The sequence below is a fragment of the Lethenteron reissneri genome, chromosome 58 (assembly GCF_015708825.2).
Source record: "Lethenteron reissneri isolate LAM-NWPU_2019-01 chromosome 58, ASM1570882v1, whole genome shotgun sequence".
NCBI lineage: Eukaryota > Metazoa > Chordata > Hyperoartia > Petromyzontiformes > Petromyzontidae > Lethenteron > Lethenteron reissneri.
This window is the reverse complement of record NC_083836.1, coordinates 3,599,164-3,624,355: the sequence shown is the minus strand read 5'-3', so window position 1 is coordinate 3,624,355 and position 25,192 is coordinate 3,599,164. Positions and strand designations below refer to the sequence as shown.

General features: G+C 51.1%; 2 protein-coding genes across 3 annotated transcripts; both read left to right on the top strand.

The window, feature by feature from the left end:
* Positions 1–716: 716 nt before the first annotated feature.
* On the top strand, positions 717–12,743 carry LOC133357519 (mpv17-like protein 2). Its single transcript, XM_061575487.1, is given in 6 exon segments — positions 717–1,097; positions 4,836–4,997; positions 8,527–8,603; positions 9,652–9,691; positions 9,694–9,779; positions 11,495–12,743. Coding segments are annotated over 6 exon segments (684 nt in total). The 5' UTR covers positions 717–931; the 3' UTR covers positions 11,648–12,743.
* A 3,332-nt stretch (positions 12,744–16,075) lies between these two features.
* Positions 16,076–23,098, top strand: LOC133357526 (14 kDa phosphohistidine phosphatase-like). 2 transcript variants are annotated; one of them, XM_061575498.1, is made up of 4 exons: positions 16,076–16,201; positions 18,598–18,748; positions 21,516–21,640; positions 22,876–23,088. In XM_061575498.1, exons 2-4 carry the CDS (start codon positions 18,613–18,615, stop codon positions 22,966–22,968), a joined length of 354 nt encoding a protein of 117 aa, XP_061431482.1. In that variant the 5' UTR covers positions 16,076–16,201; positions 18,598–18,612; the 3' UTR covers positions 22,969–23,088. The 2 variants fall into 2 exon arrangements, with proteins under 2 accessions (XP_061431482.1, XP_061431483.1); XM_061575499.1 differs by lacking the exon at positions 16,076–16,201 and having other exon boundaries at positions 18,519–18,748; positions 21,516–21,622; positions 22,876–23,098.
* The last annotated feature ends 2,094 nt before the right edge of the window (positions 23,099–25,192 follow it).

The window sequence follows — 25,192 nt, the reverse complement described above, 5'->3', positions numbered from 1 at the left end:
CCTCTTCGTGGCTCCTCCTCCCTCTTCGTGGCTCCTCCTCCCTCTTCGTGGCTCCTCCTCCTCGTGGCTCCTCCTCCCTCTTCGTGGCTCCTCCTCCCTCCTCTTCGTGGCTCCTCCTCCTCGTGGCTCCTCCTCCCTCTTCGTGGCTCCTCCTCCCTCTTCGTGGCTCCTCCTCCCTCTTCGTGGCTCCTCCTCTTCGTGGCTCCTCCTTCCTCTTCGTGGCTCCTCCTTCCTCCTCTTCGTGGCTCCTCCTCCTCGTGGCTCCTCCCTCTTCGTGGCTCCTCCTCCCTCTTCGTGGCTCCTCCTTCCTCCTCTTCGTGGCTCCTCCTCCTCGTGGCTCCTCCTCCCTCTTCGTGGCTCCTCCTCCCTCTTCGTGGCTCCTCCTTTCTCTTCGTGGCTCCTCCTTCCTCCTCTTCGTGGCTCCTCCTCCTCGTGGCTCCTCCTCCCTCTTCGTGGCTCCTCCTCCCTCTTCGTGGCTCCTCCCCCTCGTGGCTCCTCCTCCCTCTTCGTGGCTCCTCCTCCCTCTTCGTGGCTCCTCCCCTCTGCTCGTGGCTCCTCCTCTTCGTAGCTCCTCCTCTTCGTGGCTCCTCCTTCCTCCCTCCTCGTGGTTCCGACTCGTTCGATCGCGTGGGGACCCGGCCTCTCCACATCCCAGGATCTCTCCCCACTACACCCGAGAGCAACCCAGCCCTCCTGCCCCCCACCACCACCACCCAGCCCCACAGCCCCCCACCACCACCACCCAGCCCCCCTCCACCACCACCCAGCCCACCACCACCACCACCCAGCCCCCCACCACAACCACCCAGCCCCCCACCACCACCACCCAGCCCCCCACCACCACCACCCAGCCCCCCACCACCACCACCCAGCCCACCACCACCACCCAGCCCACCACCACCACCCAGCCCACCACCACCACCGCCCCCCCATGCTGCGTCAGCTGGGGTCTCTGGTCCCGCGGCTACTGCGGGGCCGCGGGTTCCTGGTGGCGAACACTGCGAGCTGCGGGGCTCTGATGGCCACGGGAGACGCGGTGCAGCAGTGGAGGGAGACGCGCGCAGGGAGACGCGAGCGCAGGGACTGGGTGCGAACCGGTGAGACGCGCGGGGTGTTCGTGTGGGGGGACATGTGGGGACACAGTGGGACACGTGGGGGGACATAGGGGGACACGTGGGGATACGGTGAGACACAGTGGGACATGTGGGGGACACGTGGGGGGACACGTGGGGACACGGTTAGACACAGTGCGACATAGGGGGGGACACGTGGAGACACGGTTAGACACAGTGGGACATGTGGGGGGACACGGTTAGACACAGTGCGACATAGGTGGGGACACGTGTGGACACGGTGAGACACAGTGGGACACGTGGGGGGACACGGTGAGACATGGGGGGGACACGTGGAGACACGGTGAGACACAGTGGGACACGTGGGGGGACACGTGGGGACACGGTGAGACACAGTGGGACATAGGGGGGGACACGTGGGGGGACACGTGGGGGGACACGGTGAGACATAGTGGGACACGTGGGGGACACGTGGGGACAAGGTGGGGACACGGTGACACAGTGGGACATGTGGGGGGACACGTGGGGACACGGTGAGACACAGTGGGACATAGGGGGGACATAGGGGGACACGTGGGGACACGGTGGGACATAGGCCGGACACGGTGGGGACACAGTGCGACATAGGGGGGGACACGTGGGGGGACACGGTGAGACACAGTGGGACACAGTGGGACACGTGGAGACACGTAGGGATACGGTGAGACACAGTGGGACATGTGGGGGGACACGGTGGGGACACGGTGAGACACAGTGGGACATAGGGGGGGACATGTGGGGGGACACGCGGGGACACGGTGAGACACAGTGGGACACGTGGGGAGACACGTGGGGATACGGTGAGACACAGTGGGACACGTGGGGGGACACGGTGATACATGGGGGGGACACGTGGAGACACGGTGAGACACAGTGGGACACAGTGGGGGACACGCGGGGGACACGTGGGGACACGGTGAGACATGGGGGGGGGCACGTGGGGACACGGAGAGACACAGTGGGACATAGGGGGGGACACGTGGGGGGACACCGTGGGGACACGGTGAGACACAGTGGGACATAGGGGGACACGCGGGGACACGGTGAGACACAGTGGGGCATGTGGGGGGACACGGTGGGGACACGGTGAGACATAGGGGGGGACACGGTAAGACACAGTGGGACATGTGGGGGGACACGTAGAGACACGGTGAGACACAGTGGGACATAGGGTGGGACACGTGGGACACAGACAGGGGGTGACGCAGGGGTTCACTAGGGACACGTGCACTTGGAATCTACCAGTAAGACACGGGGCGGGGGGACACGGGGACACATTGTGTGACACAGCGTGAGACACATTGTTGAGACACATTGCTGAGACACATTGTGAGACACACAGGGACATTGTGAGACACAGTGAGACGCACAGTGTGACAGCGTGACACATGGTGAGACACATTGTGTGAGACGGACATTGTGTGACACACAGGATGACACAAGGGGACATTGTGTGACACAGTGAGACACAGTGTGAGACACAGTGTGACACATTGTTGAGACACACCGTGAGACACATTGTGAGACACACGGGGACACTGTGAGACACATTGTGTGACACATTGTTGAGACACATCGTGAGACACATTGTGTGACACACAGGGTGACACACGGGGACATTGTGTGACACAGTGAGACACACACTGTGACACAGTGAGACACACATTGTGTGACATCGCGAGACACATTGTGAGACACACACAGTGAGACACATTGTGAGACACATTGTGAGACACACTGTGTGACACATTGTGAGACACAGTGAGACACACACAGTGTGACACAGTGAGACACACACTGTATGACACATTGTGAGACACAGTGAGACACACAGTGAGACACATTGTGAGACACACACTGTGTGACACATCGTGAGACACACAGTGAGACACATTGTGAGACACAGAGAGACACACACTGTGTGACACATTGTGAGACACAGTGAGACACACACTGTGTGACACATTGTGAAACACAGAGAGACACACACTGTGTGACACATTGTGAGACACAGTGAGACACACACTGTGTGACACATTGTGAGACACACAGTGAGACACATTGTGAGACACAGAGAGACACACACTGTGTGACACATTGTGAGACACAGAGAGACACACACTGTGTGACACATCGTGAGACACATCGTGAGACACACACGGGGACATTGTGAGACACAGTGAGACACACACTGTGAGACACACACAGTGAGACACATCGTGAGACACACACGGGGACATTGTGAGACACAGTGAGACACACACTGTGAGACACACACAGTGAGACACATTGTGAGACACAGAGAGACACACACTGTGTGACACATCGTGAGACACAGAGAGACACACGGGGACATTGTGAGACACGTGGGGACACGGACAGCCACCACGTGGTTGTGAGTGACCTCTGACTGAAGGGTTACATCACAACTCCGGGGTTTAATGTCTGGAGGGCGGAGCTGATGCACATTCTGAAGTTTAACACGCAGCAGCAGTAGGCTACCGCCACCAATATCATCCAGAAGAGAGGTTTTTTGGGGTTAGATCGCGTAAATATATAAATGTGTCGTCAAACCCGCCACCACCCGACACAGCCAACTAGTAAGGGTTGTCACGTAACACAACGTGGCCAATTCGTCACTAATACAGCACTATTGTATAGTGTAGTGTGTAGTGTAGTGTATAGTGTAGTGTGTAGTGTAGTGTATAGTGTAGTGCAGTGTATAGTGTAGTATACTAGTACAGCACTAGTGTATAGTCTAGTGTGTAGTGTAGTGTATAGTGTAGTGTGTAGTGTAGTCTATAGTGTAGTGCAGTGTATAGTGTAGTTTATAGTGTAGTTTATAGTGTAGTGTGTAGTGTAGTGTATAGTGTAGTGTATAGTGTGTAGTGTATTGTGTAGTGTAGTGTATAGTGTAGTGTAGTGTGTAGTGTAGTGCAGTGTATAGTGTAGTTTATAGTGTAGTTTATAGTGTAGTGTGTAGTATATAGTGCAGTGTATAGTGCAGTGTATAGTGTAGTGTATAGTGCAGTATACTAGTACAACACAAACCGGTGTACTCCGATGATAAATGTTATTTTGCTGTGCCTTTTTACACCTGATGAAGGAAGCTTGTGTTGCCTCCGAAACGTCGTGATTTAATTGATTTATTTTCATTTATTTTTTTATTTTTACCTACGTGACTTTACCTGAAATAACCTAAGAGTATAGCTTTGTTGACGCTTTTCGTGTGTGGTCAAGTTTAGCATCAGCGTGGCTGTAACAATTTTTCCCGCTGTCGCTCCGAGACAACTTGACGCGGCGTCCATCACACGTACGTCCCCCCACAACCTCGTCCGGGACGGTGGCGCCTGTTCCCCCGCGTCACAACGCGTTTGCCTCGGTAAAGAAAAACAAAAAGTGGCTTGGCTCCGGCGATACGCAATCTGCACGATGAGCTAGCATCCACCGCTCCCGCCCCGCGCCCACCAGAACGTCGCTCCATTTGTCGCTGTCAGCATCGAACAAAAGTTTGTCATAGTCGTCGTCGGTGGTGGTGACCGCCGATCGGGAGGCCCGGAGGTAGCTGCTTAAAATCCAGCCGCAAAAAAATCTCCGCGGCTGCCCGACGCCGCGGACGCCCCCTGCCCCTTCTTCTCTCACGCCACTTCATCCGCCCCTGCCCTGTGCGTGTGTCCGTGCGTGTGCACCTTGTGCCCCCCCCCTCCCCCTCCACCGGCGCAGCGCGCATGTTCTCCGTGGGCATCGTGATGGGACCCATCCTCCACCTGTGGTACGTCTACCTCGACAAGTTCCTGCCGGAGAGGACGAGGAAAGTGGTCGCCAAGAAGATCCTCGCCGACCAGCTCATCGCCTCGCCGCCGTTAGCGGCTCTCTTCTTTTTCGGTGGGTTTGACGCGCCGCGGGAATGCCGACGGGCGCTGACCGGCGAGCGTTGACCGGCGAGCGTTGACCGGCGAGCGTTGACCTGTAAACAAAACGCCTCTGAGGCCGGTTGCTAGTCGCGAGGGCGGTCTTGCCAGTGGCCCAGCTTGTGCAAAAAGACCCCCCCTGGATTTGATCTTCCACGGAGGTCATGGTCCCACCCGAATGCGCATCCGCTGAACAAACCGTGGGAGTAAATCCGGATACCTGACGCACAAATATGGCGGGAAAAAAGTCCGATCGTGGTGCGACTGTGGTCATCCAGAACACAACGTGGAACGAAGCAAATTGCTCCGGATCCACAAATACGAAGACATCACGGCGATGCTGCATTAAACCACTGCTCCTGATGCGGTTATCTTAGCTTGACCACTCGAATGTGAATTTGTAGTTTGTTCATAATAGAGGTTTTTTTTGGGTTAAGTATATAAATGTTGTGTCGTTCAAACCCGCCACCACCCGACACAGCCAACTCGTAAGGGGTCGTCACGTAAACAGAACGTGGCCAATTCGTCACTAGTACAGCACACCGGTGTGTTGGCTGTGTCCGGTGGTGGCGGGTTTTACCGACACATTTATATATTTACGCGATCTAACCCAAAAAAAACCTCTTATGGATGATATTGGTCGCGAAAGCCTCCTACTACGCGTTGTCGTCTGTTGCTCACGTCGCTGCTTGTAGTACGGCTGCTGATGTAGACGCAGAGCGACGACCACAATCTCACATTCAGGTAGTAAAGCCCAGGCAACCGCGTCAGGATCAAGCAGGGAGTCGTGTGTATCATCATCGCTGCGATGTCTCGTTCGTATTTGTGGGATGTTGTGCGGTCTTATTCTGGATGACAACAGTCGCACGCTACTGGAGAGTTTAAAATGTTCCACATTTGTGCATACGGTTGGTGGATCACCGCACGTGTTGCCAAACTTTCCTTCCCATGGGCATCGAGGTGACAAATGTGCGAGTGACCCGCGCCTCTAACACCAAGCTCGTCGTTCCTATCAAACCGGGACATGTCAGTTTAACGCGAAGGCTAAACATCTGGTTGTTGCCTGATGATGCCGGTTGTAATTACTGGCTAAACGTCGTACTCTGATTGTAAATGTTGTGGCTTTGCTCTCCAACACACCTGTGTGCTGTACTAGAATCGAATTGGCACGTTCTGTTTCCGTGACACATTACTAACTGGCTGTGTCGGGTGGTGGCGGTTTTAACGACACATATTTACGCGATCTTACCCAAAAAAACTATATTACGGGTTATGTCACCGATCAAAAAGCCAGTCTGCTAAACGAGATGTCCCCGAAGTTCTACGCAATCCCGCAGCATCGGATATTAATCACAAATCAACTCAACACGTCCGTCAATAACACTGTGGCCTTAGGAGTAAAAATGTAGAATAGGCAACGTTTCGGGCGATAGCCCTTCTTCATAGCACACCAGAGAGCCTTTGCCCTGAATGATGCCTATTACTTATTTTAGTTCTTTTAAGGCCACACGCGAAATAGCCCCACACAAATGGTGGCGAGATCCATTCTAGAGGTTTTTGGGTTAGATCGCGTAAATACAAACGTGTCGTGAAACCCGCCACCACCCGACGCAGCCAATCGGTAAGCTTTGTCACGTAAACAGAGTATGCCAATTCCTTACTAGTACAGCACGCCGGTGTGTTGGAGAGTAAACCCACAACATTTACAATTCAATTACCGTGACGTTTCGCCAGTAATTGCAACAAGCCTCGTCAGGCAACAGCCAGAGCTGTAGAGATATTATCCTCTTCTTGGTTCTTTCGGTAAAGTCACGTAGAAGGGAAATAATAAAATAATAAAAATAAAACATTATAAAATCATTCTCACGACGTTTCGACCAGGTCTGTCGGGGAGACAGCGTCTGACGCTGTCTCCCCGACAGACCTGGTCTTCACCTGAGGACGGCTGCTTGCGTTGTGGCCTAAACGTCGTGAGAATTATTTTATTATGTTTTATTTTATTATTTTATTATTTCCCTTCTACGTGACTTTACCGAAAGAACCAAGAAGATGAATCCCTGCAGTCACGAAAGCTTTAAATCGAAAAATAAAAGATATTCTCCTGTTTTGGCGAGATGTTAACTACCTCGCCCAGTGTGCAGGAGGTCGTGGGTTTGATCCCGACCCTGTGACTCCTGCTGTGCATTTGGAGTTTGCGGTGTCTCCTTCTCTCCCCATAGTCGCGTGGATTTTTCTCCGGGTCCTCCGGTATTTCCCTCCACATTTCAAACCAACAGCAAACGCTTCGGAGCATTTGGCTGCTATAACTTTCCACGCGATGCCAAGCCACTTGGGTTGAGCCATCATTTCCGATGACCAGGTCGCTTCTGAATAAGTAGTATTTTTTAAACTTTTTTTAAAACACGCTTTAATGAAATGTACCATACTAGTAATGTAAGAACTCCACGACTCCAGGAAGTGTCCCCGAAGCTTGCCATAACGCAAGAGGCCGTGGTGATTTACAGCCAACGTCAGTTGAGCGTGGACAATTAGACCCAAGCCGAAACATAACATATAAAAAAGATCGTTTAAAAATATATATTTTTTATTTTTAATGATATAATGTAGTATTGTCATCAGTATGACATTAGTATACCAAGTTTGCTGTGGGTTAAAATTGAATTACAAGATTTGAGGATACAACAACAACAACAACAGACAGAGTGAGTTAAATAAAAGCGTGTAAAAAGAGCTTTTACAGCTCCATGCGGCTCCTCACCTGGTAAAATAAAAAGGAGAGTCATTTTATCGTTCTCGCGTTTGCCCCAAAGCACCGTCATCACCACCAAATCACGAGTTTGATTTCTACCTAAGTGACTTTACCCAAAGAACCAAAGAGTATGGATTCCTGCAGTCACGAAAGCTTCAATTCGAGATTGAGTTTGATTCCGTAGTGTCAGCCAGGTGAAGTCTGTCAGCCATGCAAAACAGATTTAACTACACATATTTGGAGCATTCCTGGCAGCGATTTCAGCTGCAACACCTCTACATAACAAAAGGCTCAGTCAACCATTCTACACAAACAAAGACTGATTTCCTGGCAGCGATTTCAGCCGCATCACCTCTACATAACAAAAAGGCTCAGTCCCATTTACACGCACCTTTACATCAGCCGCACCTAGTTTACAAAACAAAGGCTCATTCCTAACAGCGTGCTTCAGCCGCTGCGAACCTCACAAAAATAATATCCAGGGCCTACCTTGGCTCCTCCCACCCTCAACCAGTATATATACAAGGACTGTTTTCTTGGAATTTCTCTCACTTGATACAGCCATCGTGCTGTGACGGTTCCACCTGAAGACGGAAGCTTGTGTTGCCTCCGAAACGTCGTGATTTTTATTTTACTTTTATTAATTTACATTTTTCACCTACGTGACTTTTTTCCGAAAAAACTTAAGAATATGAATCCTGAAGGGAGACTTCCCGATGTTCAAATTCTATCCCTCCGCCGTCCCCGCGTGCAGGAATGGGAGCTCTGGAGGGCCAGAGCGTTAAACATTCCGCCCACGAGTTCGCAGACAAGTTTTGGGAGATGTATATGGTGAGTATTGGGTTCGTAAATCAGAGCCCCACCCCCACCGCCCTCACACGCCGCGCTTTCTACGTGAATGTGTTCCACTAAAGGCAACGGCAATAGGTGCCACGGTGGTGAGATGTTAACTACCTCGCCTGGTGTACAGGAGGTCGTGGGTTCGATCCTGACCCTGACGCCTGCCGCTGTATATGTGGAGTTTGCGGTGTCTCTCTCTCATCATCATCACGGTGGCTAGGAGATGTTAACTACCTCGCCTGGTATACAGGAGGTCGTGGGTTCGATCCTGACCCTGACGCCTGCTGTATATTTGGAGTTTGCGGTGTCTCTCTCTCTCCCCGTGGTCGCGTGGATTTTTCTCCGCATCCTCCCATAGACTCACACAGAGACCCATAGAACTCACGCAGAGACCCCCCATAGACTCGTACAGAGAGACTCATAGACTCACACAAAGATCCATAGACTCACACAGAGGCCCATAGACTCACACAGACGCCCATAGACTCACACAGAGACCCATAGACTCACACAGAGACCCATAGACTACACAGAGACCTATAGACTCACACAGAGACCCATAGACTCACACAGAGATCCATAGAACTCACACAGAGATCCATAGACTCACACAGAGACCCATAGAACTCACACAGAGACCCATAGACTCACACAGAGACCCATAGACTCACACAGAGACCCATAGAACTCACACAGAGACCCATAGACTCACACAGAGACCCATAGAACTCATCGTGAGTCCATGGGTCTCCGTGTCAATCTATGTATGTACGATGTTGAACTTCTTTCGCACCGTACGTAGCTAACCTCGCTAATCAGAGTTTGCCGGGATGAAGAACAAACAAACAAACTAAAACACACAAACAACAGCTCTAAATAAATGAGCTGCATCCCGAATCCAACGCAGCTCAGCGAGCACTCGACGGACACGGTCGGATCTCGCAGGGCCCCGTCGCGACGCGTGCCGGTAGAGACTTTTGCGCCCGTAGTTTGGTGATTGTTTTTTTTATTGTATTTTTGTTGTTTTTTTTTTTGCCAGATGGATTGGACCATCTGGCCCGCGGCGCAAGCGGTCAACTTCTTTACGTCCCGTCGTCCTATCGGGTCATCTACGTGAACGTGATCACCCTGGGATGGGACACATTCCTTTCCTACCTCAAGCACCGGGTGAGGGTTGCTGCTGCTGATGCTGGTGGTGGTGGCGGTGTCACAGTTGGCAAAGTTGAAGGGGCGGCACAGCTGGGTGCATCTGCCAGTCATCTCAGTCGGTCAACCCCCATGGCACCAGCTGGGGGTCTGTCCCGTAGACCTCCAGTCGGTGCCGAATCATCAACACTGTCACGTGATAGCATGCCTGTCAAGCCCTTATCAGTGCCTACCTTCTTACAGACCAATTCACATGCCTGTCAACCTCTTATCAGAGCCCTCTATTTTATTAAAGACCTATTCACATACCTGTCAATCCCTTATCAGTGCCCTACCTTTCGATTTAAAGCTTTCGTGACTGCAGGGATTCATCTTCTTGGTTCTTTTGGTAAAGTCACGTAGAAGGGAAATAATAAAATAATTAAAAAATTATTTTATTTATATTATTGCTATATTATTATTTTATGATTATTTTATTATGTTTTATTTTTATTATTTTATTATTGTATTACTTCCCTTCTACGTGACTTTACCGAAAGAACCAGGAAGATGAATCCCTGCAGTCACGAAAGCTTTAAATCGAAAGGTAGGGCACTGATAAGGGATGACAGGTATGTGAATAGGTATTTAATTCAGACCGTATTGGTCACCCCCGTGCTCCCTTATAAATCTCAACGTTCATCCTACAAAGTTCCATCACAAGGGAGAAACACAAACAAAGAGACACAAATAAATCCCGTGTTGAAACGGCTGTAACGCCGTATGGACCTGAAAACTAAATCTCCCTGAAAAAGCATACGGGGTAAGCCGTGTGGGTTGACAGGTACGCGATGGCCTCAAAAGTGCACCTGGCCTGGCACAGGCGCCGTGGTGACGTCACCGTCACCTAGTGGCGAATGGCGGCTGTGTTGGTATTGGCAGCAGTCAGAGGCGTAGAACTCATCTTGTTTATCTTGGGCTTGTCAGGCTAAATGGTACCATATATATATAAATCCGAAAAACATAACAAGACGTGGATTCTTGAGTGTTTCAACATTTCTTGTGCTAATGTCAGTTTTTTGTTATATTTTAATACTGTACGGTATAGAATTGCAATTTAAATATACATTGTCTGTTTACAATACACATGAATGGTAAGTTACGAAGGCTGGGAACGCATCTTGGCGGCACCAACGTTACGAGCCACTCGACGTGCGACGTTTCGATCTGTACCTCTGTATCGAGGTATCTTCTTTCGTACAGCAATATAACCCGTAAAAACAAAGTTTTTCACTATAAATCCTTTATATGCGTGGCGGCTAGAGTCCTCTCGTCCTCTGGCTTGAGATGGCTGCCACCTATGGGTCAGATGATTGCATTGCACCATTAAGAAATTGATAATTAAATATAATATGTTTGTCCTAAAAAGTGTAAAATTTTGGAAGAAAATTTTCACGAACATTAATTGTCACGCACAACGAGTCTGTGTGCAAAATGTCAGCTCGATTGGATCACGGGAAGTGGGTTAAAAACGACCGAAAGATTTGCGCGGTCGTAAGCAAGCAAGCAAACTTAATATAAAGGATTTAAAAAAGAAAAACCGAGAGGAGAGCGCGAAAGCGACGTCCACGCTACGACATCCACGGGAGACCGAGCAAGGCGGGGGTGGGGCGGGCGGGGGGGGGCCCACGTTGGCAAGGCGCCACCGAGGAGAGCGTGAGGCTCTCGCTGACCCCTTGACCTGTTGACCTCTGCAGGACGACAAGACGGACGCGGGCGGAGCGCCGGCCGAGCGAGACGTCGGCGAGCGGAGGGAGGCCGCCTCTGCCGCGTGCGCAGCGACCGAGCTGTGCGTGGAGAGGCCGCCCCTTGCCGAGGCGGCCATGCCGAGCTTGAAGCGGGAGGTTTAGTCGTCGCTGGGGGGGGCGGCGGGGGGTGGTGCAAAATCGCCCATCGGCCCGTATATGGAAGGGAAGTGGGCGTGTAGTTGTCCGTAGGGGCGTTTCTCTGCCCGTTTCGTGGCCTTGCGGTTCGTGAATCGAGGCGTCCGTTGTATCGATTCCGCTCGCGGTCAATCCGCCCCCCTGTTGGCGTTTCGATCCGTTGGAGGGTTAATCGCCGCGTCGAATAATTCTCATGCGAGCCACGGATGCAGTAATCCCATTGGTTGGTGCAGCGTCGTGCGGAGTGCTCCACTCTTTTTGTCGATTGGCCAAATATCTCTCTGCATTCCGTTTTTTTATCGCACACGACGGCGTGCTTAGGAGGAGAGGCGCTCCAACGAAAACCGGCATCTTCCCCGGATCGTTCGCCTTAATGTCGCATTCGTGCCAAAAGAACGATTATATGATGTGGCTTTTAATTTTTTTTATTTTTTCTTCATTCGAAAGCGAAACTCTTCAGGAATGTAGATATATATATTAATTTATGTGTACCGAACGGAGACTGCAAAGGATAACAATACAATTGTTATATTTTAAAGACACGAAAAAAGAACTATCAACGGAGAGGTTTCAAAATAAACCACCCCTGGAACCATCCGTCACGCCCGAGTCAATTCTAGAACGTTACAGTGCCAACGCTACAGTGTTTACCGTACAGAACATTTCTACAGTGCGCCATGTTGCGGGCGGGATGTTAACTCCCTCGCCTGGTATGCACGAGGTCGTGAGTTCGAGCCCCGACCCTCACGATGTCTGCGTATTTGGAGTTTGCAACGTTCTTACCGTGATCGTGTGGATTTTTGTCGGGGGCCCCTCCGTTTTTTTTTTTTTACCCTCTGCATTCAGAATCAGACACGCATTTCGAGCTATTTTGCCTGCTGCTGTGAGTTCCCGCGCGATAAGCCCACTTCGTTGAGCTATCATTTGTGGCCAGGTCGCTTCTGAAACACGAGCTACAGAGCTCACGTGGGAAAATCGTGAGTCGCCGTGCGGGTGGTGGCTATGCCCACGAGGCTGCCCCTCTGATATTCTTAGGTTTTTTCGGTAAAGTCACGTAGGTAAAACATTAAAATTAATAAAAGTAAAATAAAATAAAAATCACGACGTTTCGGAGGCAACACAAGCTTCCGTCTTCAGGTGAAACCGTCACAGCCACGACAGCTGATACAGCTGTCGTGGCTGTGAATCCATGCAGTCACGAAAGCTTCAAATCTAGAATTAATGCCCCTCTGATCTTTTGGAGGCAGCAGCCAGGGTTGGTGAATCGCACGCAGAGAATGTTGCGAAAATCCCCGACTGCGCAGACGTCGGAGGAGACAGCGGGGGGCAAGGTCAATCGTTGACTCCACCGTGTGACGGTGTTTTCTCGTCTTAGCGTCGTGCGGCGGGGCTCTCTTCCCAGGTGCTCCGGTTTCTTGTCAACGCACGAACACTCAAAGTAAATACTTAATTTGGAGCTTTCGTGACTGCAGGAATTACTCTTTGGTTCTTTCGGTAAAGTCACGTATAAAGATAAAATAATAAATTAAAATAATAGCATATTACGACGTTTCGATTGCAACACAAGCAATCATCAGGCATAAAAGAAATAGCAACAAAAATCTAACTAGAAAACTATAGACAGACATACAAGCAGACAGACATCACAAGGACACACAGAGAGAGGACACATATCGGCACAAAGAGAGGGGTCGTTTCTGTGACGGTCCCTTAAATATATACACTACAGATTCCAAAGAACACAGGATGAGATGTTACTATCCTTTGTGCAAGCACTTCCAAGAGTTCATGAACAGTGAGCCTGGTGAAATTTGGGGAGCGCATCGTCAGTAGTGACCCTTTGGTTCCTAGGGTGTTTCGGCCTTTCATACTATACACCCTCCCCAAAGGCGGCCAGCGACAGGGTGATCAATCCTACGCTTGCGTCCCATTCCCAATTAGTCATAGGAGTTGCCTTGTTGTTGATAGCCAACATCCCATGGGACTATGCATGGCAGGGGCGTCCTCCTCCCTGAGTCAAGCATTGTTGACTGCATACCTCCTGGCCCTCTCACTTTGGGGCCCAGCTGGGGTCTTTCCTCTTCATCCAGAGCCACTGACTGCTGCCTTCTGCCGCCTCCGATACAGCTTTGATTGCCGAACGCTGGCTCTGGCCCTTAATTCCCAGGTCTCTAAGCAGTCTGGTTGTAGATGTTGCCACAAAACCTCTGCAGCCCACCTCCACTGGTCGGACTTCTGTGTTCCAGCCATGATGCCGTGCTTCGGCAGCAAGATCGGCATAGCGCAGATGTTTTCGCTCATAAGCCTCATCTACTGAGTCCTCCCAGGGTACTGTGAGCTCAATGATGAAGACCTTCTTGAGCGAACGGGACCAGAGCACCATGTCAGGTCTTAGGGTGGTGGTTGCGATCTCCGGAGGAAACACAAGTTGCCGGCCAATGTCAGCTAGCATTTTCCAGTCGCGGGCCAAGCGCAGCTGGTCTCGCTCTATTGGTGTAGAGCCGCTCTTCGGTGGTTTAGCACCTTCGCGGACAAAGGTCGTCCGTAATGGGTGTGATGCTGCTGGGGGTGGTAGTACTATATACCACGCTACTATACACTACACTACTATACACGACACTTATACACTACACAATACACTACACTACTATACACTGCACTATACACTACACTACTATAAACTACGCTACTATACACTACACTATACACTACACCAGTGGTCGTTAACCCGGGTTGCGAGATGCCCCTTTCTGGGAGGTGGCGAGACACGGCAAGATTGTTTATTTAGAAGGCAAATCATCGAAAACACAAATTAAGCACGCGACCAATATCATCCATCATAGAGTTTCTTGGGGGGGGGGGGGGGTTAGAGTCGCGTAAACACAAATGTTGTGTCGTTAAACCCGCCACCACCCGACGCAGCCAACAACGGTAGTGTGACATTTCGATTTTAAGCTTTCGTGACTGCAGGGATTCATCTTCTTGGTTCTTTCGGTAAAGTCACGTAGTAATGGAAATTATTAAATAATAAAAATAAAACATAATAAAATAATTCTCACGACGTTTCGGCCACAACGCAAGCAGCCGTCTTCACCTGAGGACGGCTGCTTGCGTTGTGGCCGAAACGTCGTGAGAATTATTTTATCATGTTTTATTTTATTATTTCCATATTCTTAGGTTTTTTCGGTAAAGTCACGTAGGTAAAACATTAAATTAATAAAATAAAATAAAAAATCACGTTTCGGAGGCAACACAAGCTTCCGTGTTGCCTCCGAAACGTCGTGATTTTTAATTTTATTCTACTTTTATTAATTTTAATGTTTTACCTACGTGACTTTACCGAAAAAACCTAAGAATATGAATCCTTGCAGTCACGAAAGCTTCAAATCTAGAATTATTATTTCCATTCTACGTGACTTTACCGAAAGAACCAAGAAAACGGTAGTGTGGTTAGTGTCACGTGTACATAACGTGGCCCCGAATCGCACGACGTTTTGCCGGCCATCATTTACAACCGGCATCATCAGGCGGGGAGCAAGTCGGTTTTGTTCGTGACGCGTTGAGTGGCACCCACGTGGCCCGCCCCCCCCCCCCCCACGTGGCCCGCCCCCCCCCCCCCCCCCCCACGTGGCCCGCCCCCCCCCCCACGTGGCCCGCCCCCCCACGTGACCCCCGCCCCCCCCACGTGGCCCGCCCCCCCCACGTGGCCCGCCCCCCCCACGTGGCCCGCCCCCTCACGTCGCCCGCCCCCCCCACGTGGCCCGCCCCCCCCACGTGGCCCGCCCCCCCCACGTGGCCCGCCCCCCCCACGTGGCCCGCCCCCCCACGTGGCCCGCCCCCCCCACGTGGCCCCGCCCCCCCCACGTGGCCCGCCCCCCCCCCCCCCCACGTGGCCCGCCCCCCCCCCCACGTGGCCCGCCCCCCCCACGTGGCCCCCCCCCCCACGTGGCCCGCCCCCCCCCCCACGTGGCCCGCCCCCCCACGTGGCCCGCCCCCCCACGTGGCCCGCCCCCCCCCCCCCACGTGGCCCGCCCCCCCCCCCCACGTGGCCCGCCCCCCCCACGTGGCCCCCCCCCCCACGTGGCCCGCCCCCCCCCCCACGTGGCCCGCCCCCCCCACGTGGCCCCCCCCCCCACGTGGCCCGCCCCCCCCCCCACGTGGCCCGCCCCCCCACGTGGCCCGCCCCCCCACGTGGCCCGCCCCCCCACGTGGCCCGCCCCCCCACGTGGCCCGCCCCTCCCACGTGTTCCGCCCCCCCCACGTGGCCCGCCCCCCCCACGTGGCCCGCCCCCCCCACGTGGCCCGCCCCCCCCCCCCCACGTGGCCCGCCCCCCCCCCCACGTGGCCCGCCCCCCCCACGTGGCCCCCCCCCCACGTGGCCCGCCCCCCCACGTGGCCCGCCCCCCCACGTGGCCCGCCCCTCCCACGTGGTCCCTGCGAGCTGAGCGCCGCTTTGCCGCGGTCCCTTAGTGCGGAATCGGCCGCTGCGAACTTCACTGCGCGCCGCGCGAGCCCTGAGAGGTGAGAGACACGTGCTGTCTCACTGCGTGTACTGTCTGTACAGTGTGTGTACTGTCTATACAGTGTGTGTGTACTGTCTGTACAGTGTGTACTGTCTATAATACTGTGTGTACCGTCTATACAGTGTGTGTACTGTCTATAATACTGTGTACTGTCTGTACAGTGTGTACTGTCTACACAGTGTGTACCGTCTATACAGTGTGTACTGTGTATATATACTGTCAGTGTGTACTGTCTGTACACGCTGAGTCCTGGGTCTCCCCTAGGTCGACTCGGCCTCAAATGAGTACCTGGTGCGGTGTGTAAACATCGCCACTGGGGAGACAAAGGCGGCCGGGCGTGGTGCTGGCCACCCACCCCCTCGTGTGCCACAGTGCCGGCCTTCATAGGTGCTACTCGCTAACAGCACTTGCCCCGACAGTCTGTTGAGGCTACACGGGATTGATCATTGTGTTTGGTGTGTGTGGTGTGTTGTGTGTGTGTTGTGTTTGGTGTGTGTGTTGTGTTTTGTGTGTGTGTTGTGTGTGTTTGGTGTGTTTGGTGTGTGTGTTGTGTTGTGTTTGTTGTGTGTGTGTTTGGTGTGTGTTGTGTTTGGTGTGTGTGTGTGTTTGGTGTGTGTATTGTGTTTGGTGTGTGTATTGTGTTTGGTGTGTGTATTGTGTTTGATGTGTGTGTTGTGTTTGTTGTGTGTGTTTGGTGTGTGTGCGTTTGGTGTGTGTGTGTTGTGTTTGATGTGTGGTGTGTGTGTACTCTGTGATGTTGTACTGTCTGTGCTGTGTACTGAATGTGTCTTGTATCCCTGCGTACTGCCTCTGTGTCTGTCTATGTGCACTCTGTGTGGTCTTCTGTGATACATAGCTGTGTGTACTGTGTTAATGTACTGTGTGTGATGTGTGTGTACGTGTAATTCATTGGTAGGGTGTGTACTGTGTTAATGTACTGTGTGATGTGTGTGTACGGTGTAATTCATTGGTAGGGTGTGTACTGTGTTAATGTACTGTGTGTGATGTGTGTGTACGGTGTAATTCATTGGTTGGGTGTGTACTGTGTTAATGTACTGTGTGTGTACGGTGTAATTCATTGGTAATGTGTGTACTGTGTTAATGTACTGTGTGTGATGTGTGTGTACGGTGTAATTCATTGGTAGGGTGTGTACTGTGTTAATGTACTGTGTGTGATGTGTGTGTACGGTGTAATTCATTGGTAGGGTGTGTACTGTGTTAATGTACTGTGTGTGCTGTGTGTGTACGGTGTAATTCATTGGTAGGGTGTGTACTGTGTTAATGTACTGTGTGTGCTGTGTGTATACGGTGTAATTCATTGGTAGGGTGTGTACTGTGTTAATGTACTGTGTGTGATGTGTGTACGGTGTAATTCATTGGTAGGGTGTGTACTGTGTTAATGTACTGTGTGTGCTGTGTGTGTATGGTGTAATTAATTGGTAATGTGTGTATTGTGTTAATGTACTGTGTGTGCTGTGTGTGTATGGTGTAATTAATTGGTAATATGTGTACTGTGTTAATGTACTGTGTGTGCTGTGTGTGTATGGTGTAACTAATTGGTAATATGTTTACTGTGTTAATGTACTGTGTGTGCTGTGTTTGTATGGTGTAATTAATTGATAATATGTGTACTGTGTTAATGTACTGTGTGTGCTGTGTTTGTATGGTGTAATTAATTGATAATGTGAGTACTGTGTTAATGTACTGTCTGTGTGTGCTGTGTGTGTATGGTGTAATTAATTGGTAATATGTGTACTGTGTTAATGTACTGTGTGTGCTGTGTTTGTATGGTGTAATTAATTGATAATGTGAGTACTGTGTTAATGTACTGTCTGTGTGTGCTGTGTGTGTACGATGAAATTCATTGGTAGGGGGCCGTCCATAAATGACGTCACGCACCTAGGGGGGGGGGTCAGACATTTGTGACGATGTGTGACGAGGCGGGGGGTGAGAAATGTGACGTCACGTAAAAAATGCGCAATTTTTAATAAACATATAATTGCTATAACAACACTGATTGTTATAACAACACAGGCTATACCGGGGAGGCGGGAATCTTTGTCTTTGTGTGTACTGTGGGGCTAGTGGAGGTCGCCACGGTGGCTAGGAGATGTTAACTCCCTCGCCTGGTGTACAGGAAGTCGTGGACTCGATCCCGACCCTTGACGCCTGCTGCTGTATATTTGGAGTTTGCGTGTCTCTATCTCATCATCATCACGGTGGCTAGGAGATGTTAACTCCCTCGCCTGGTGTACAGGAGGTCGTGCGTTCCATCCCGACCCGTGACGCCTGCTGTATATTTAGAGTTTGCGTCTCTCTCTCTCTCTCCCCGTGGTCGAGCGTATTTTATTCTGGGTTCCCCCACTCCCCCTTCTCTTCGTTGTCCGCGGCCAGCACCACCCACTGGAGATGTCCCTGAGCGCCGTGCAGGACGTGGAGGTGTCGCACGACGCCATCTACAAGTACGTCCTGGTGCGTGTCCACGCGCAGGATGGGGCGGTGCACAAGGACGTGGTGCGAGGCTTCCCCTCGGCAGAGTTCCACGGTGAGGAATGCCGTCGCGTTGCGACCCCGTGCCGCCACCCCTTGCTGACCGAGCTTGCGTTACGGTGGAGGAAACGGAAGAGCCCGGAGGGAGCACGTGCAGAGCAGGGGGGAAGGTGCAGACTCCGTGCAGAAAGTTGCCCGGGTCGGGATTCGAACCCGGGATGCGGAGGTCACGTGTGTCACCACTGCGCGCCACCCCTACCGTCCATCAATCGGAAACGTTTACCTGCAACGTTAGTCAGATCCAGGTGGCCGGTTTGCAAAGTCCAGCCTCCGAAGTGAGATGTCTCACTTGGCTCATACCAGAGGTCGCAACCGGGTACCCGATACCCGTACCCTACCCGATACCCGGCTACCCGTACCCGGTCGGGTACGGGTATGGGTACCTGTTTGCGACCCTGGTGCGGCCGGGTACGGGTAGGCCGTGAGTCACTGGTGAGTAACCGTTTGTCACTCATTTCGGGTAGGGTACGGGTACGGGTAGGGAACGGGTACCCGTACCCGGCCGGGTACGGGTACCCATTTGCGACCCTGGTGCGGCCGGGTACGGGTACTGATAAGGAATCAAAACCCGTTTGCGACCTCTGGCTCACACCGATTTTTTTTACGTGACGAAATAAAGCAAGACATTGATTTGAATATTTGATGCACCTGACCCCAGGGGGGTTCTTAAGCTTCAATTGGCCTGCCTCTAACTCACTGGAGCTGTGAGATTTCAGCTCGTGAACGTGGTGGCACTCCCCAAAGTGATTGCGATGGTACGCGGCGGGCGAGAGGGGTTATTTTAGGCAAGACTAAAGATATACTGACGCTCGCGACCTTGCTAACTTTAGTTGAAGCAGGTCTTCCGAAAGTGTGGGTGTGTCTGTTTAATGCACCGACCGCTTCAGTTATTCGGCCTTCATGATTTGAATTCAATGACAGAGTGACCACGTATAACAATACTAATGATTTCGATTTAAAGCTTTCGTGACTGCAGGGATTCATCTTCTTGGTTCTTTCGGTAAAGTCACGTAGAAGGAAAATAATAAAATAATAAAAATAAAACATAATAAAATAATTCTCACGACGTTTCGGCCACAACGCAAGCAGCCGTCTTCAGGTGGAGAACAGGTCTGTCGAGGAGGCAGACTCTGAATGCGACAGACCTGTTCTCCACCTGAAGACGGCTGCTTGCGTTGTGGCCGAAACGTCGTGAGAATTATTTTATTATGTTTTATTTTTCGTCTTTTATTATTTTCCTTCTACGTGACTTTACCGAAAGAACCAAGAAGATGAATACTAATGATGCCTATTTTTATTCAGGGAAAGCCTCACTCAATTATGAGACTTTTTCACAAGTTTCCTCCTATATTGGGAGTGTTTGGCCTATCTCCTTTTTTGTTCGATAGTTTGACACTAATTTACAATCTATTTTACAAAATACTCCGTTAATTCTAGATTTAATATTTTCGTGATCCATACTCTTTGGATCTTTCGGTAAAGTCACGTAGGTGAAAATAAATATAAATTAAATGAAAATAACTAAATTAAATTATCTCTTTGGCATACCTCAGCGAGTGTTTTCACTGTTGGTTGTCACCACCTGATGACGGACGCTTGTGTTGCGCCCCAAACGTCGTGATTTAATTTAGTTGTTTTCATTTTAATTAATTTTTATTTTCACCTACGTGACTTTACCGAAAGAACCAAAGAGTATACTCCGTTAAGCCTGTCCCGCCATGCATGTCTCGGATCCTGGGTGCGTATCTTGCCAGGCGATCGCAGGTTCTTTCCGTCCACTGCGCGGGAATTAATACACTTATACAATTTGTACTTACACAGTAAGGCTCAAGAGTACGCGGACCCGCTGATACGTGACCGATCCCGATTCACACTTACACCTTGTGACTCGTACTTTCGCTACACGCACGGGGCGAGAAGCCAGGAGTCAAATCACCGCCCCAGCCATCACGCGAGCGATGGGTTTGACGGCGTGTAACTCTATCACCAGGCGCAAGAAATTAGTCCAAAGCAATATCTAGTGTTCTAAATAGTGTTATTTATATATAGTGTTAATAATATAGTGTTATTTATAAAGTGTTAATAAAATATCTAGTGTTCTATCTGATCCGGATGCTACCGGTGAATAGTGAATTATTTACTGTGCACTACCGTACTTTATTACACATATGTGTACATTTATATACATTTTATATCAACCCATATGGTTTACCCCGTATTTTTGTACTGGGAAATTTATTTTTGCAGGTCCATACGGCGTACGGCCGTTTCAATACTGGCAAAAACATATTTTTGTCTATGTATTTGTGTTTTTACCTTGTGATGGGACTTTGGAGGATGAACGCTCAGTATTATAAGGGGCACGGGGTGACCACTAAGGTCTGCATTGCTCTGTAATAAGATAGGCACTGATCAGGGGGTGACAGGTATGTTATATCCACTCTTACATCGTACATACTACACTCCTATAGTATACGGTAGTATTATATAACACATCGTGGTCTACAGCAATACACCCGTCCTATGTAAAAAAAAACATTTGCACTGGGGAGACAAAGGCGGTCGGGCGTGGTGCTGGCCACCCACCCCCTCGTGCACCGTTCTGGCTTTCAAAGGTGCTCGCTAACAGCACTTGCCCCAACAGTCTGTCGAGGCTATTCAGGGGATCTTTTTTCTTCGTAGACGGTTTTAATGGGCAGCGGTTCGTCTTGACGATTCTAATTTCTGTGCCGGGTGCCGCCCCCTTCCGCCCCGCCGTGCAGCGGACATCTACGACAAACTGAGCGCCGAGGTGGAGAGGCTGGGCCTGGACTGCGAGTGCCTGGGTGGCGGTCGTATCCAGCACGACTCCGCCACCAAGACCATCAAGGTGTACGGCCACTCTATAGTACGTCCCGGCCAGACCAACCGCGTCTCCCCGTGCGGCCACGCTAAGAAGGGGAGGGGAGGGAGGGGGGGGGGGGTCCGCGCGCGCCGCCAGGTTTGACTGCCGTGTTCGCGGCAGTTTCCCCAACCCGTGATGTCTGAATTTCGATTTAAAGCGTTCGTGACTGCAGGGATTCATCTTATTGGTTCATTGGGTAAAGTCACGTAAAAGGGAAATAATAAAATAATAAAAATTAAACAGAATTCTCACGACGTTTCGGCCACAATGCAAGCAGCCGTCCTCAGGTGAAGAACAGGTCTGTCGGATGCTGTCTTTCCGACAGACCTGTTCTTCACCTGAGGACGGCTGCTTGCGTTGTGGCCGAAACGTCGTGAGAATTATTTTATTTCGATTTAAAGCTTTTGTGACTGCAGGGATTCATCTTCTTGGTTCTTTCGGTATTCTACGTGACTTTACCGAAAGAACCAAGAAGATGAATTATTTTATTATGTTTTATTTTTATTATTTTTTTATTTCCCTTCTACGTGACTTTACCGAAAGAACCAAGAAGATGAATCCGTGATCTCTGCTTGCCGCGTTTGTCTGCTCGCCGGGCCGCCCTTGACGAAGCGCTGTGGTGGCTCAATGGGTGGTTATTTACCCGGGCGATGGACTCCTGAACGTCCCGGTACGCGTGACCACTTGACGAGGGCTTCGCGTGACGATCTCTAGGCTCCGTACGTTGGCAGCCGTTCTGTTGGGGCTGCCACCTACTCACCGGCGTGGCCTGGCCCAGAGCAGCGGTTTTGTGGGGGTTGTGAACCTGGCCACCCGAGTTTGATTTCCTGCCACGGCTTACACCGATGGTGGTGGGTTTTCCGAACCGATTCTGAGCCCTCTCCCCACTTCATCAGCCTGTACCGATCAGATTGGTGAACATTTACACCATTGGAACCTCATTTGCCAGTAAAAAATATAATAATTGTTTTTTTACCCTTCTATCTGGCAACAAAACTGACACCTTTTTTTTACAAGGAGTCATGTTTGCATAGACCACAATACCTGCAGTCATAATGCAAACAAAAAACATAACTCTGATAAAATATTTTACAATTTTGTCATATCAATATCGTAAGATCGAAATATCGTAAGTCGGGGACTACCTGTATTTTGGTACTGGCAAAGGAGGCCTCATGGTGTAGGGTCTTGACCGTTTGCGCGCAACTCCTGTAATTGTGTCTCCCCTGTGCGCACAGGGATTTGGGAAAGCTGACCATTCGGTGACCACGGAGAAGCTGAAGGCCAAGTATCCGGATTACACCATCACTCATTCCGATGAGGGCTATTAACGTGGAACCCCCCCGGTGATAGTGGTAAATCTCCTTGGTTCTTTCGGTAAAGTCACGTAGAGTGGAAGTAATAAAATAATAAAAATTAAACATAATAAAATAATTCTCACGACGTTTCGGCCACAACGCAAGCAGCCGTCCTCAGGTGGAGAACATGTCTGTCGAGAAGACTTTTCGCTGGTGTCTTCTCGACAGACCTGTTCTCCACCTGAGGACGGCTGCTTGCGTTGTGGCCGAAACGTCGTGAGAATAATTTTATAATGTTTTATTTTTATTATTTTATTACTTCCCTTCTATGTGACTTTACCGAAAGAACCAAGAAAAGGCATTGCGCTTAAGCATCCGCTGCCCCGTACTCAACCACTCCTGAAACGGCCTTTCTTTCTCGTTACACTTTGACGTTTTGCATTTTCAATGCACTTCTCCCCGTTTGCTGTCGCGCAGAGGTCGCAACCGGGTACCCGATACCCGTACCCTACCCGATACCCGGCTACCCGTACCCGGCCGGGTACGGGTACCCGTTTGCGACCCTGGTGCGGCCGGGTACGGGTAGGCCGTGAGTCACTGGTGAGTCACCGTTTGTCACTCATTTCCCAACGTCTTGTCTCTTCTCACAATTCAAGTTCCTAGAATCAACCCACCCGCGCCTGCAACATGGCTTCATCCCAGAGGTCGCAATCGGGTACCCGATACCCGTACCCTACCCGTACCCGGCCGGGTACGGGTAGGGTACGGGTACGGCCGGGTACGGGTACCTGTTTGCGACCCTGGTGCGGCCGGGTACGGGTAAGGAATCAAAACCCGTTTGCGACCTCTGCTGTCGCGTCGGCATGTGCGTGCGTTTATGAAGCGCTGATTAGTCGCGTTGAACAGGCGTACCGAGGTGGCTAAAGATCACGACAGGGAATTGTCTACTTCTCCTCTACCAACCCGCACCACTACATACCTGTCAACCCCCTATCAGTGCCCCCTGCCGTATTACAGACCAACTCAGACCTTACTGGTCACCCCGTGCCCGCATACATCTCAACGTTCATCCTGCAAAGTCCCATCACAAGGAAGAAACACGAACAAATAGACAACATTTTTTTTTGCGCCCGTATTGAAACGGCTGTACGCCATATGGACCTGAAAACTCAATTTCCCTGTACAAGAATACGGCTAAAACGTTAACAGGTGTGTTGATGTCCACCTTTTTGCAATTGGAAATAAAGGCAGTCTATGACAACGTAATGAGCGTATCCCCGAGTTGCTTTTCCGATGAAAAATAAATGAAAAACAAAACGAAACTTCTCCGATGCGTTTTGCAGTCGTGCCGCGCGTCTTTCGGCGTGACGCCCCCGACGTTTCGCTCCACACGCTAGAAGCTTCTCCAGGAACTGGTCGGCTTCGGCTGTGAGTTCCACGTCACCCCTCTCTTCGTGTACAGCACGGAGGGTGTGTTCGTGCGGTGCAAAGGGCTCATACGACGACATGAGCGCACGGTTGGCTACGTGCGGTGCGAAAGAAGTCAAATAACAAATAGACACAGAGAGCGGGCACTCGTTTAAGGCCGGGTTGACCTAGGAGAGGGACAAGAACCGGCTCGGATGATTATCACTGCCGTTGGCAGGTTCGTAGCACAGTGCGCAAACCCAAGCCAACGCCACTCCTTACACAGAATTACAGACGCAGACACAGACACACAACAGCACACAGACACGCGCGCACACATATGTAACACGTACAATGCACACATCGAGATGCACACACAACCACATACATAGACAAAGATCCCCCGTATAGCCTCAACAGACTGTTGGGGCAAGTGCTGTTAGCGAGTAGCACCTATGAAGGCCGGCACGGGACATGAGGGGGTGTGTGGCCAGCACCACGCCCGACCACCTTTGTCTCCCCAGTGACGATGTTTATACACATAGCACCAGGTACTCATTTGAGGCTGAGTCTACCTAGGGGAGGCACGGAACCGGTTAAGGTAATCATCGCCGGGTTCATAGCTTGGCGTGCTAACCGCTACACTCCAGCTCGCGTACAACATTCGCCACTAAGTGGCGGTGACGTCACCACGGCGCTTGTGCCAGGCTATGTGCACGTTGAGGCTTGCATACATACATACGCACACGCACGTGTGTTCGGCTGAACCTGCAGCCAATCCCATTCGTCTGCTCCCAAGCCCTGTTGGAGGATTTAGGGTCAGAGGCTGCAGAATGTTGTCCTGCTTGCC

What these genes read in the sequence shown, in the direction of transcription:
- LOC133357526 (XM_061575498.1), top strand. Translation starts at nt 18,613, where the DNA reads ATGTCCCTGAGCGCCGTGCAGGACGTGGAGGTGTCGCACGACGCCATC. An exon ending in CCCCTCGGCAGAGTTCCACG is followed by an intron (nt 18,749 to 21,515) that starts GTGAGGAATGCC and finishes CCCGCCGTGCAG; the next exon opens with CGGACATCTACGACAAACTG. An exon ending in AGGTGTACGGCCACTCTATA is followed by an intron (nt 21,641 to 22,875) that starts GTACGTCCCGGC and finishes CTGTGCGCACAG; the next exon opens with GGATTTGGGAAAGCTGACCA.